This window comes from Carcharodon carcharias, chromosome 6, assembly GCF_017639515.1.
Source record: "Carcharodon carcharias isolate sCarCar2 chromosome 6, sCarCar2.pri, whole genome shotgun sequence".
NCBI lineage: Eukaryota > Metazoa > Chordata > Chondrichthyes > Lamniformes > Lamnidae > Carcharodon > Carcharodon carcharias.
The window spans coordinates 88134451-88149710 of NC_054472.1; the positions used below are offsets into that span (position 1 = coordinate 88134451).

The 15260-nt window shown below is 42.2% G+C and overlaps 1 protein-coding gene across 5 annotated transcripts in view; it reads right to left on the reverse strand.

The window, feature by feature from the left end:
• LOC121279411 (centrosome and spindle pole-associated protein 1) overlaps positions 1–15260 on the reverse strand; it is a 206425-nt gene that overhangs the window by 94876 nt on the left and 96289 nt on the right. For 4 of the 5 annotated variants that reach the window (XM_041190634.1, XM_041190633.1, XM_041190632.1 and 1 more), the window contains one exon: positions 10903–11150. The exons of the other annotated variant lie outside the window; for it this stretch is intronic. In XM_041190634.1, the coding sequence (XP_041046568.1) occupies positions 10903–11150 (248 nt within the window). The remainder of the gene's footprint in view (positions 1–10902; positions 11151–15260) is intronic. 5 annotated transcript variants of the gene reach the window in all.

The window sequence follows — 15260 nt, forward strand, 5'->3', positions numbered from 1 at the left end:
AGGCCTTCACTTCAGATACCTCAACTTCAAAACATATCAGGTCTGTACCAAATATGGACTAATCTTGATTCATTTTTAAAGTGTTGTGTTATCTTCATTTTTAATTAACATTAACACTGGCTACGGGTGAGGTCCCAGAGGACTGGAGAATGGCCAATGTTGTTCCATTGTTTAAGAAGGGTAGCAGGGATAATCCAGGAAATTACAGGCCGGTGAGCCTTACGTCAGTGGTAGGGAAATTTCTGGAGAAGATTCTTCATGACAGGATTGACTACCATTTGGAAGCAAATGGGCGTATTAGTGAGAGGCAGCATGGTTTTGTGAAGGGGAGGTCGTGTCTCATTAACTTGATCAAGTGTTTCGAGGAAGTGACAAAGATGATCGATGATGGAAGGGCAGTGGATGTTATATAAATGGATTTCAGTAAGGCCTTTGACAAGGTCCCTCATGGCAGACTGGTACAGATGGTAAAGTCACACGCGATCAGAGGTGAGCTGGCAGGATGGATACAGAATTAGCTTGGTCATAGAAGACAGAGGGTAGCAGTGGAAGGGTGCTTTTCTGAATGGAGAGCCGTGACTAGTGGAGTTCCGCAGGGATCAGTGCTGGGACCTTTGCTGTTTGTAGTATATATAAATGATTTGGAGGAAAATGTAACAGGGCTAATTAGTAAGTTTGCAGACGACACTAAGGCTGGAGGAGTTGCAGATAGTGAAGAGGATTGTCAAAGAATACAACGGGATATAGATCGGTTGGGGACTTGGGCGGAGAAATGGCAGATGGAGTTTAATCCGGACAAATGCGAGGTAATGCATTTTGGAAGGTCTAATACAGGCAGGAATTACAGTAAATGGCAGAACCCTTAAGTTCATTGACGGACAGAGGGATCGGGGTGTACAGGTCCACAGGTCACTGAAAGTGGCAACGCAAGTGGATAAGGTAGGCAGGAAGGCATAAGGCATGCTTGCCTTCTTCGGCAGGGGTATTGAGTATAAAAGCTGGGAAGTCGTGCTGCAGCTGTATAGAACCTTGGTTAGACCACACTTGGAATATTGCGTGCAATTCTGGTCGCTACATTACCAGAAGGATAGGGAGGAGTTGGAGAGGGTGCAGAGGAGGTTTACCAGGATGCTGCCTGGTCTGGAGGTTATTAGCTATGAGGAGAGGTTGGAGAAACTCGGATTGTTCTTACTAGAGCAACGGAGATTGAGAGGCGACTTGATAGAAGTTTACAAAATTATAAGTGGCATGGACAGAGTAGGTAGTCAGAAGCTTTTTCCCAGAGCGGAAGAGTCAATTACTAGGGGACATAGATTTAAGGTGAGAGGAGAAAACTATAAAGGTGATGTGCGGGGCAAGTTTTTTGCGCAGAGGGTAGTGAGTGTCTGGAATTCGCTGCCAGAGGTGGTGGTGGAAGCAGGTACGATAGTGGTGTTTAAGAGGCAGCTTGACAAATACATGAATAGGATGGGAATAGAGGGATATGGACCCTGGAAGTGCAAAATGTTTTAGTTGACGGGCAACATGATCGGCACAGACTTGGAGGGCCGAAGGGCCTGTTTCTGTGCTGCACTTTTCTTTGTTCTATGTGTGTATTATCAACTTTATCCTTTCTTAGGCAACATCCAGAGCAATAGAGTGAAATAAACTAACCTTTCCTTTTTTTTTTAAGTAAAAAGACTTTGCTGCTGGGTAATTTTAAATTGACTCCATGAGTAGGAAAACACACACACACTGTTCACAGATGATTTTCGGGAAACCCTTTTAAAGTGTCCGTGACAATTAGTTTAAATAATCAAATGATTGGGATCCTCAAAATACCAAATGGGTTAAACTCAGTTCATGATGTAATAGTCAAAGAGGCTCCATCTAATTAGATTCAGTCACCTTCTCTAATGACTAATTAGTAATTGGTGTTACTTAAACTCTGCCCCAACTGAAAACTCATGAAAAGACAACACAGTTTGAAGCAAGGCAGAGCTCTATATCCATCATAAGTGCAATACTATGTTCCAACAATTTTAAAATCAATTCTTGTTGCTACAAAACTATCCAGTTCCCTCTTAACACAATCTACTATTACAGTCTACCTGAAGGGTCCATTTCATCATCATCTACACAAGGCAGTTAAATCCAAACTGTCTGCTCATCTTCACACATCCATAGAAGTCCATGCCCTGAGTCGTGAAAAATTTGTAAGGGTTCTGTATATCCAGAAATTTTGGCAACTTTGACAAGTTTCCTTTGAGCTTTATTTCCTATCATATGTATATGCTCAGCTTCCTTAAGTTCTCATCATTTTCAGTGCCTAACAGTAATATCAGTTTATTTAGTAATACTTTTCTAACCAAAAGGGATTGATAATTGCCAAATATAACATTTCTGATTTTACATTTTACTTAATATTTGTGGTCACAACCAAGAGGCTAATGGCTAGTCATGTAGTCAGCAAGTCCTCAACATACCAGTAATGTTTGAAGTAACAGTCTAAATTAACAGTAACATGTCAACGTGGGTAAATACAACAAGCTGATATAATGTGAAATATATAATGGGAGAAATAGTGGGATTTGTCACAGGATACCATGCATAACAAATCATTTGCTCCAGCTATAATCAATCTTTGCAAATATAAACTCATCAGAACCCATACGAAAACATCTATAATATTTTAATACAGAGAATATGTAGCATACAGATAGAGTTGCAAGTTTGTTACCTATAAGTTGACCAAGTTATTTTACATACCGACGACTTAGCCAAGTTCTTTATTTGTACTCTAGCAAGGTCACAATTATTGACTATTTCTGATTTTCCTGAGTAGGTGATAGCAGGTCTTCGTTAATCTTTGGAGCTGTCATGCTGATGGTGCTCCAGCAATTGTGTTGAGATTTTATGCCAGCAATGATGAAGGAATAATACTTTATCTCCAAGTAAGGGTGGCGTGTCCTGGAGAACTTGCAGGTGTTGGTATTTTATAACATTGCTGCACTTGTTCTTTATGATAGAAGTCATGGGGTCAGGAAATGCAGTTGAAGTAAACTAGGCAAGTTCCTGCAGTGCAACCTGTAAGCACACTGCAACATCATGGATAGAGAGCCATAATGTAGAAAGGACTAGTCCACTGAAGTTTCTGATCAATGGTCACACCCAAGCATGTTTGTTAAGGGGGGCTTAGCAATGGTGGTGCTGTTGAAAGTCATTCACTTGTTGGTCCAATCTAAACATTATCTGGGTCCTGCTGTAGGCTAGCATGGGCTGATCAGAAGTGGTTCAGAATTGAGCTAAATTCTGTAGAGCAGTCAGCAGTTCCCTAGCTAATGACAGGGATGGTGATTGCTGAAGCAACTAAAAGTGGTTGGTCTAAGAGGGAACTCAAACCTGAGCAACTCCAGCAACAATGTCCTGGAGCTACAATGATTGGCCCAAATAGTCATTACCATTTTCCTGCATTGTCAGGCATAACTCCAACCACTTCAGAATTTTCCTATTGATCACAGTTTCTTCTTGATGCTACACTTGGTGCAAATATTGCCTCATGTCAATGGTCTTGACTCCCACCCTGCCTATAAAACCACAGAGTTACAGCACAGAAAGAGGCCATTTGATCCATCATATCTATGCTGGAGCAATTCAAAACTAGCACCACTGTCTTATGCCCACCCCAAAACCTTGTGTCCACTTCTGGTTCAAATATTTATCATATTTGTTTTTCTTAAAAACTGCTTCAACAATTTCTTGACAAAACATCCCATGGTCCAACAATCCAATTTTTCCCAGATCTCTTTCCTCACTTTACTTGTGACAATTTTTAATTAATTACTGTCTTCCAAAGCGAAAGCAACAGTCTTTTCCTTTCCACTCTATCAAAACTGCATGGGCCAGGAATTGACACAGTCCTGTTTTTGGGCAGAAGGGTCACAATACGCAACTTGTCTGCGCCAGTTCATAAAAAGGTGGACAACATGTAAAATTGGTGCACCTAACTCATTTCTATGATAGTAGTGTAAACCAAAGTGGATCCCCCGCTGCACTAGTCTTGGTGGCACTGCCAGCGGCCAATCACATTCACATGCCTAGAGGGCATTAGAGAAGGAAATCTGCTGTCCTTACCAGGTCTGGCCTACATGTAGCTCCAGACCCACAGCAATATGATTGACTGTAAAAATGCCCTCTGAACAAGGGCAATTAGGGAGCAGCAATAAATGCTGGCCTAGCCAGCCATGTCCATATCCCGCGAACGAATATAAATTGTAAAAAGTTGAGGCCCCAGCACTAATCCCACAGGGATCAGTCCTGGGGCCTCAACTTTTTATTTATATAAATGACTTGGATGAAGGGACCGAAGGAATGGTTCCTAAATTTGCTGACGACACAAAGATAGGAAGGAAAGTAAATTGTGAAGAGAACATTAGGAGGCTACAAAGGGATGTAAATAGTTTGAGCAAATGGGCAAAGACCTGGCAAATAGAGTATAATCTGGGCAAATGTGAAATTGTTCATTTTGGCAGAAAAAATAAAAAAGCATGTTATCTAAATGGTGAGAAATTGCAGAGCTCCAAGATTCAGAGGTTTCGGGGGGGTATCCCAGTGCTTGAATCGCAAAAGTATAGCATGCAGGTACAACAGGCAATTAGGAAAGCTAATAGAACGTTATCATTTATTGTGAGGGGAATTGATTACAAAAGTAGGGAGGTTACGCTTTTTTAAAAATTCATTCATGGGATGCGGGCTTCCCTGGCTGGGCCAGCATTTATTGCCCATCCTTAGTTGCCATTAAGGCGGTGGCGGTGAGTTGCCTTCTTGAACCGCTGCAGTCCATGTGGTGTAGGTACACCCACAGTGCTGTTAGGAAGAGAGTTCAAGGATTTTGACCCAGTGCCAGTGAAGGAATGGCAATATATTTCCAAGTCAGGATGGGAGTGACTTGGAGGGGAACTACCAGGTGGTGGTGTTCCCATCGATCTGCTGCCCTTGTCCTTCTCGATGGTAGTGGTCATGGGTTTGGAAGGTGCTGTCCAAAGAGCCTTGGTGAATTCCTGAAGCGCATCTTGCAGATGGTACACACTGCTGCTACTGTGCATCAGTGGTAGAGGGCGTCAATGTTTGTGGATGTGGTGCCAATCAATTGGGCTGCTTTGTCCTGAATGGTGTCAAACTTCTTGAGTGTTGTGGGAGCTGCACTCATCCAGGGAAGTGGGGAATATTCCATCACACTCCTGACTTGCACCTTGTAGATGATGGACAGGCTTTGGGAGTCAGGAGGTGAGTTACTCATCACACAATTCCTAGCCTCTGACCTGCTTTTGTTGCCACATTATTTATATGGCTAGTACAGTTCAGTTTCTGGTCAATGGTAACCCCTAGGATGATGATAGTGGGGGATTCAATGATGGTAATGCCATTGAACATCAAGGGGTAATGGTTGGATTCTCTCTTGTTGGAGATGGTCATTGTCTGACATTTGTGTGGCACAAATGTTACTTGACACTTGTCAGCCCAAGCCTGGATACTGTCCAGGTCGTGCTGCATTTGGACATGGACTGCTTCAGTAACTGAGGAGTTGCGAATGGTGTTGAACACTGTGCAATGATCAGCAAACATCCCCAATTCTGACCTTAACACGGAGGGAAAGTCATTGATGAAACAGCTGAAGATGGTGGGGCTGAAGGCACTACCCCGAGGAACTCCTGTAGTGATGTCCTGGAGCGGAGATGACTGACCTCCAACAACCACAACCATCTTCCTTTGTTCTTGGTATGACCCTAACCAGCGGAGAATTTTCCCTGATTCCTACTGACTCCAGTTTTGCTAGGGCTCCTTGATACCGCACTCAGTCAAACATGGCCTTGATGTCAAGGGCAGTCACTCTCACCTCGCCTTGGGAGTTCAGCTTTTTTGTCCATGTTTGAACCAAGGCTGTAATGAGGTCAGGAGCTGGGTGGCCCTGGTGGAACCCAAACTGGGCGTCAGTGAGCAGGTTATTGCTAAGCAAGTGCTGATTGATAGCACTGTTGATGAACCCTTCCATTACTCTGCTGATGATAGATTAGACTGATGGGACAGTAATTGCCCGGGTTGGATTTGTCCTGCTTTTTCTGTACAGGACATACCTGGGCAATTTTCCACATAGGCGGGTCAATGCCAATGTTGTAGCTGTACTGGACCAGCTTCACTAGGGGTGCGGCAAGTTCTGGAGCACAAGTCCACAGTACTATTGCTGGAATATTGTCAGGGCCCATAGCATTTGCACTATCCAGTGCATTCAGCCGTTTCTTGATATCAAGTATAGTGAATTGAATTGGCTGAAGACTGGCATCTGTGTTGGTGGGGACCTCCCGAAGAGGCACGGATGAAGATTGTTGCAAATGCTTCAGCCTTATCTTTTGCACTGATATGCTGGGCTCCTCCATCATTGAGGATGGGGATATTTGTGGAGCCTCCTCCTCCAGTGAGTTGTTTAATTGTCCGCCACCATTCACGACTGGATGTGGCAGGACTGCAGGGCTTAGATCTGATCCATTGGTTGTGAGATCACTTAGCTCTGTCTATCACTTGCTGCTTATGCTGTTTGGCAAGCAAGTAGTCCTGAGTTATGGCTTCACCAGGTTGACATCTCATTTTTAGGTATGCCTGATGCTGCTCCTGGCACGCCCTCCTGTACTCTTCATTGAACCACGATAATCCCGTAGCTTGATGGTAATGGGAGAACGGGGGATATGCCAGGCCATGAGGTTACAGGCTGTGTTTGAGTACAGTTCTGCTGATGCTGATGGCCCACAGTGCCTCAATGATGCCCAGTCTTAAGTTGCTCGATCTGTTTGAAATCTATCCCATTTAGAACGGTGGTAGTGCCATATAACACAATGGAGGGTATCCTCATTGTGAAGGCGGGACTTCGTCTCCACAGTGACTGTGCAGTGGTCACTCCTACCAATACTGTCATGGACAGATGCATCTGCAACAGGCAGGCTGGTGAGGATGAGGTCAACTATGTTTTTCCCTCACCACATGCTGCAGACCTAGTCTAGTAGCTATGTCATTTAGGGCTCAGCCAGCTTGGTCAGTAGTGGTGCTACCGAGCCACTCTTGGTGAGGGACATTTAAGTCCTCCACCCAGAGTACGTTCTGTGTCCTTGCCACCCTCAGTGCTTCCTCCAAGTGGTGTTCAACATGGAGGAGCACTGATTCATCAGCTGAGGGAGGGCAGTGCATGGTAGTCAGCAGGAGGTTTCCTTGCCCATGTTTAACCTGATGCCATGAGATTTCATGGAGTCAATGTTGATGATGCCCAGGGCAACTCCCTTCTGACTGTACACCACTGTGCCACCACCTCTGCTGCGTCTGTCCTGCCGGTGGGACAGGACATACCCAGGGATAGTGATAGTGGTGCCTGGGACATTCTCTGTAAGGTATGATTCCGGGGGGATGACTATGCCAGGCTGTTGCTTGACTTGTCTGTAAGACATCTCTCCCAATTTTGGCACTGGCCCCCAGATGTTAGTAAGGAGGACTTTGCAGGGTTGACAGGGCTGCGATTGCCATTGTCATTTTTGAGGCCTAGGTCAATATCAGGTGGTCCATCTGGTTTCATTCGTTTTTTGTGACTTTGTAGCAGTTTGTTACAACTGCATGGCTTGCTAGGCTATTTCAGAGGGCAGTTTAGAGTCAACCAAATTGCTGTGGGTCTGAAGTCATATGTAGGCCAGACCAGATAAGGACGACAGATTTCTTCCCCTAAAGGTGAACCAGATGGGTTTTTACAACAATCGACAATGGCTCCATGGTCATCATTAGACTTTTAATTCCAGGTTTTATTGAATTCAAATTCCACCATCTGCCGTGGCGGAATTTGAACCCGGGGGCCCAGAGCGTTACCCTAGGTCTCTGGATTACTAGTTCAGTTGCACAGGGTATTGGTGAGATCACACCTGGAGTACTGTGTACAGTCATGGTCTCCTTACTTAAAGACGTAGATGTGTTAGAAACAGTTCAGTGAAGGTTTACTAGACTAATACCAGGAATGGACAGGTTGTCTTGAGGAAAGGTTGGACAGGTTAGGCTTGTATCCACTGGAATTTAGAAGACTAAGAGATGACTTAATTGAAACCTTTAAGATCCTGAGGGGTCTTGACAGAGTGAATGTGGAGAGGATGTTTCTTCTTGTGGGAGAATCCAGAACTAGGGGTCACTGCTTAAATATAAGGGGTCGCTCATTTAACACAGATGAGGAAAAATTTTCTCTCTCAGAGGGTTGAGCATCTTTGGAACTCTCTTCCTCAAAAGATGCTGGAAGCAGAGTCTTTGAATACTTTTAAGGCAGAGCTAGATAGATTCTTGATTAACAAGGGGGTGAAAGGTTATCGGAGGTCAACAGGAATGTGGGGTTGAGGTCACATTCAGATTAGCCATGATCTTATTGAATGACAGAGCAAGCTCGAAAAGCTGAATGGCCTATTCCTGTTCCTAGTTCGTATGTATAGTAAGTTTAAATGTCCAGTGTGAACATTAATTTCACTATTAGTGAATGGCTAAATAGATGAGTGGATGAATTAGTGAGTGGGTAGGGTGGCAGGGTGGGTTGGTGGGTGAGGTTCACTAGATTAATAGCTGGGATTGGGGGTTTATCTTAGGAGGAAAGGTTGGACAGGCTGGATCAATATCCAATGGAATTTAGAAGAATGAGATGTGATCTTATTGAAACACGTAAGATCCTTGACAGGGTAAATGCTGAAAGGGTGTTTCCCTTCTGGGAGAGATTAGAACTAGGGGACACACAGTTTAAAAATAAGGTGTCTCCCACTTAAGATGCGAGGTGAGGAGAAATATTTTCTGAGGTTGAGAGTCTTTAGTGCACTCTTCCCCAGAGAGAAGTGGAGGCAGTGTAATTGATTAATTTTAAGGCAGAGGTAGACAGATTCCTCATTAACAAAAGAGGGTAGTTGGGAATGTGGATTTGAGGCCACAATCAGATCAGCACCGATCTTATTGAATGGTGGAGCAGGTTCAAGGGGCCAAATGGCCTACTCCTGCTCCTAATTCGAACGTACGTTTTGAAAACAGTTTCCTTATTTTCTTCACTTTTTGCTTAAAGTGATTATAAATTATTCAAATAAAAAATCAACGTTGTGGAAAGGCATAAACTTCATCCATATCTCATTGATTCATCAGGTTTGGGGTGGGGAGGAGTGGGGTTGCTGGGGGGTGGTGTGGTGGGGAAGCGTCAGTCAAGAAACGTTGACATAATAATCAGCAGCTCCCTAAGCTTGTTTGAAATGAAGCCATCAGTCTTCATGCGGTTCAATATTAATGTTGAGAACACCTAGGGCCAAGCCCTAAATCACTATGCCCCACCTCTGGTGGCTTTATTCTGTAAGTCTAACAGTACATATCAAGAAACAATGACAGGGAGTCTGGGATTTTGTCTGACAGATGTACTGAGTATAACTATGTCATGTTTGAATAGTTTGTCAGACAGCTTTGTCAACCTGGGCAAGATGTTAGTCATTCAGATTTTGCAGGGCCAACTTTTCACGTTATACATTAATGATCTAGATGAAGGAACTGGGGGCATTCTGGTTAAATTTGCAGATGATACAAAGATAGGTGGAGGGACAGGTAGTATTGAGGAGGTGGGGAGGCTGCAGAAGGACTTAGACAGGTTAGGAGAATGGGCAAAGAAGTGGCAGATGGAATACAACGTGGGGAAATGAGAGGTCATGCACTTTGGTAGGAAGAATAGAGGCATAGACTATTTTCTAAATGGGGAGGGAATTCAGAAATCTGGAGTGCAAAGGGACTTGGGAGACTTGTCCAGGATTCTCCCAAGGTTAAACTTGCAGTTGGCAGTTAGGAAGGCAAATGCAATGTTGGCATTTATTTCGAGCGGACTAGAATATAAAAGCAGGGATGTGCTGCTGAGGCTTTATGGTCAGACCACATTTAGAATATTGTGAGCAATTTTGGGCCCCGTATCTCAGGAAGGATGTGCTGGCCCTGGAGAGGGTCCAAAGGAGGTTCATGAGAACGATCACAGGAATGAAAGGCTTAACATATGAGGAACGTTTGAAGACTCTGGGTCTATACTCGATGGAGTTTAGAAGGATGAGGGGGGATCTGATTGAAATTTACAGAATACTGAAAGTCCTGGATAGAGTGGACGTGGGGAAGATGTTTCCATTAGTAGGAGAGACTAGGACCCGAGGGCATGGCCTCAGAATAAAGGGAAGACCTTTTAGAACAAAGATGAGGAGAAACTTCTTTAGCCAGAGAGTGATGAATCTATGGAATTCATTGCCACAGAAGGCTGTGGAGGCCAGGTCATTGAGTGTATTTAAGACCGAGATGGATAGGTTCTTGATTGGTAAGGGGATCAAAGGGAGAAGGCGGGAGAATGGGGTTGAGAAACTTATCAGCCATGACTGATAAGCATGACTCAATGGGCCGAATGGCCTAATTTCTGCTCCTATGTCTTATGGGATTTGTCTCAGTTTTGCATCGGTCCTAAGCCTGGAATTTTGCTGAGGGGTCAATTTGAAATTCTTATTGTTCAACTTTGCAGCAACTGTTTTACAACTAAGTAACCTGCTAGGCCATCAAGAGCCAACTATGTACAGTGAAACTGGAGTCATCTGTCAACCAGACCATTTCCATGAAGGTAAGTAGTGAACCAGTTGGATTTATACCACAATTTGGCAATTTTCATGGTAACTTTTTTTGCAACCTCAGATTATTAGGTTTATTGAAGTTGATAACAAATTGTCATATTGGGCTTTGAACACATTAAACTAAAAGGACCTGTATACCCATACCTCAACTGCAAATCAACACTTCCTCCTCTTTTTCTTTAACATGTTGCACATTAAAAGCATGGCTCAAATTTAAATGTCACATAGCTTTTACCTCGGAACCATTGCATTCCTAAGGGGATTCCACATTCCATTGGTCAGGCCAATATTCGGGCCCCTGTCATCAACTGGAGGATTTTGGAAAGCTACTCTGGGACGTTCTGGAGGCTGTCTCTCTTCCACAGGAGATCTTTCATCACTGAAATGTTTCACAACATGGACTTTACTTCCTTCATAAGAGGCATCATGCCTGCGAGGATCATGTTGTAGTATTACAGCACCAAATTCCCTTATTCGATTTGGCTGTGAAGTTGAATAAAAATTACCATTCCATTACCAAATTTCTTGGTTATTGTCAATAGCAACAACCAAAAGACATTTATACAGTGACTTTATCACAAAAAATAGCCAACTTTATTTTAGGCATGGATATAAAGAAAACAGATGCTAAATGCCAAACCAGAAGTAAGAGATTTGATAGGTGACTAAAAGTTTGGTCAAAGAAATTAATCTTGTAACGGTGTCTAAAAATGGAGATTCAAGAAGGGACTTACAAAGGGTAGGATCAAAATAACAGACTGTTTAGTCTTTAACGATGGCATGAAAGAAAGGGGCCTAAAGTCAGAACAAAAGTTTGTTTGGGAGGAGGTATATGGCTGAAGTAGATTACAGACAGAGTGAGCAAGGCTGTGGCGGGAAAGAGAAGGACTCTGAAGTGGGATGGGGAGAATGGAGGAGCCAGAAAAACTTGATGATTATGTCAATGATAGAGAAATTCAAGAGGGCATTGGGGCAATACAGGTTATGCACAGCAGAGTTATGAACAATCTGGAGTTTACAGAAATTATAAATTGCCAGTTAAGAGCTCATTAGAATAAATGAGCCTTCAGGTGACGACAGAATGGATAAAGATTTCAGTAATGGAAGGGCTGAGGCAGGCTTGGATGGCAGATGGAAGTGGTTTTGGGGTGGATAGGATGTGGTGTTTGAAGACAAACTCAGGGTCAAACAAAATATCAGGAGTACTGATGGAATGGTTCAGACTGTCATCAACAATAGAATCAGTGGCAAGGGAGCAAAGGAACTGGACTGGTTCCTGAAAAGGACAGAGGTCATATCACATAGAAGACAAATGTTTTCATACATAACACTTGGTCTATGTGATCTCCTGGACTGTCGATGATTGACTAAGAGGATTGGCCTGGTCGTCATGGTATGGGACAGGCCTCTGGGGCCAACTGATCTTTTCCTGGCTGTCAACGTTTATATATTTGTTTTGATGCTATACTGATGCTATGATTTTGCAACTTTATTGAATTTGATGAATACTAATGTTAAAGATAATGCTATGCAGAAATTTAAGTCTTTATCCTGAGAGTTATAGTGCACACTTTAATAAACCAAATTAATTATCTATTTAAAAGAGAAGTCATCAGTGGTAGAAAATAGATTGAAATATTGAACTTGTAATCCTTTAATGACTTCTAGATCAGTTTTTTACCTATTTGCTCCATAACTCACCTCAGTAAATTGAGTTCTGCCTTATTTTTTGAACAAATGGAGTATAAGCATGGAAGGATCAAAAAAATGATGCACAGAAAATAGTGGGAAGCAAAACCAAAATTTCCCAATGCAAGCTCCTGTTGAGCAAACCCCACATAAAGATTTCATATTGGTAAAACCAGCCCTCTTGTGTCTAGGTTTCATTTTTCTGGAAAGGTAACATGCACACAAGTACAGGAAGTAGCACGAAGCTGTCAAAAAATTATAAACATTTTGTTCTCTCAAAACCCCATGCCTCTCAACAGATATAAAACAGTGCCCTTTGCTGCATAACAACATCGTCTCAGTTGCTCCTGTATGAATTGCACTGAAACAGAGATCACACAATTTGTAACAGGGTTAGGCATAGTTTTGGGTTCATCTAAAGCTTCAATTGAAGCAAACAAAATAGACTTTGTGTTCCAGACTAACTTTTTTAATTGTGAAATTGAAGGATTAGATCAGTTTTCAATTCATCATCTAACTGGGGCACAGGTGCCATATATCTATTTGTTAGAAGTTTCAAAAAATCTTGGACCTGCATTACATGCTGTCTAAAAAATCCTCTCTCTGGTTGTCATGTTTTGTCACTTTTGTGTTAACCTTTTCTTATATTCATTGTGTATTGAAGCTTGCAGAGATCACCAAATTAAGGAGTGTTAAGCAATAGCAGCAGGAAGGTGCAAAGGGACATGGCAGATTGTGCGTGTGTGAAATAAGTCACATGGAGTTGAATATGAACAACAATGAGGCCATCCACTTTGAAAACAATAAATCTATTTTGTAACGGGGAAGAGGTCTACTTTCCAAAAACAGAACTACAGACGACTAAAGAGGTAAAAGACAACATAAAACTAAAAGAAAAAGCATACAAAAATGTAATGAATAACACAGAGCCTGGGAAATGGAAGAAATACAAAGAACAGCAAAGGGTGACAGGTAGTGAGAGCTACAAAAAATTTGAACAGAAATAATCAAAATCAACACAAATTTTGTATTCCAAAAGAAAGGATGGTTAGAGCAATGTGGGCTTCTTTAATATTAATAACGATGATATCATAAATGAAAATAAGGAAATGGTGGACATTTGAATAACTGCTTTGCATCAGTAATTACAGCAGAGGAAAAGGTCAGCATGCTGGACATCCCAAAGAAACTAATATCGAATTAGAAACAGGGATTCCACAAAATTAACATAAGCAAAATGACAGAAAATAAAGGCACTAAAGAATGACAAATCCCAAAGGCCAGATGGTTGCCATCCTCAGCTTTTAAAAGAAGTAGATGAGAACACTGCAGATGCCCTAACTGTAATGTCCTGAAGTTCTCTCTATCTGGGAACCATTCCTTTAGAATGGAAAACTGCATATGTGACTCTGCTATTTAAGAAAGGTGACAAAAGAGAAACCAGGAAATTATAGACCAGTTAGTTAGTTTAAAATATGCTGACAGGAAATTACCATTGTCTCCACTTAAGGATAGAGTGACTGACCACCTTGAAAATTTTCAAGAAAACATTTGATAAGAGATTGCTAGTTAAAACTCAGGAATTAGAGACAAATTACTTACTTGGTTGGGAAATTAGCTGAGTGGCAGGAGACAGAGGACCAATGGGTAGGTACTGTAGTTGGCAGAATGCAACTAGTGGTGCCCTGTAAGGGTCTGTATTGGGGCCTCAACAATTCACCCAATTTATTAATGGCTTGGATCATGGGAGAGAAAGCCATATATCCAGGTTTACTGATGCCACAAAGATGGGCACTGTAAACAGTGAAGACGAAAGCATAAAATCAAGAAATATCAATAGATTAAGTGTATAGGCACAACTGTGGCAAAGGATTTCAGTGTAGACAAATGCATGGCCACATAAAAAAGACAGAACAAAGTATTTTCTAAATGATGAAAGGCTAGAAACAGTGGAGGGCCAAAGAGATTTCGGGGTCCAGGTGCATAGATCATTTAAATGTCATGAACAGGTGCAGAAAATAATCAAAGAGGCTAATTAATATTGTCCTTTATATCTAGAGCACTAAAATATAAGGAGATAGAAGTTACTCAACAGTTATACAAAGCTTTGGTTAGACCAACCTGGAGTGCCCTAGGAAGGATATATTGCTCTTGGAGGGAGTGTTGTAGCATAGATTTACCAAAATGATTCCTGGACTCCAAGTGCTAAATTACAAAAAGGGATTATATACCCTAAGGTTATAGTTCCCCCAACTTAGAAGGTTAAGGGGTTGTTTGATTGAAGTTTTCAAGACATGAGTGAACAGAGAGAGTAATTAGAGAGAAACTATTTCTGCTAGTTAAGGAGTATGGGACATTATCTAAAAATTAGAGCTAGACCTTTCAGGAGTGAAATTAAGAAACACTTCTTCACACAATGGGTGATAGAGGATTGGGACTCCCCAACAAATGGCAATTGATGCTGGATAAATTGTTAATTTTAAATCTGGCGATTGATAGATTTTTGTTAACCATAGGGATTAAAGGTGATCAGGCAAAGGCAAATTGGATCACACATCAGCCACGAATAACAGAATAGGCTCAAGGGGGTAAATGCTCCACATCAGTTCCTGTGTTCCTATAAATGGCGAGAAAAGAGCTTCGGGAGGCAAGTACACGAATCATTTAAAGCTGGTAGACAGATACAAAAGGCTAATGAATGCTGGCCTTTATCGCGAGGCAGGGCTAAAAAGTGGAAGAAGCATCACTTCAGTTTTATACAGCCTTGGCTAGGGTACATCTGGAGTACTGCATTCGGGTTTGGGCACTACAGCTCAGAAAATATATACTGACCGTGGAGGACATGCAACATAGATGCACAAGAACGATACTTAAGAGTGTTAAATTATGAGGACAGGTAGCATA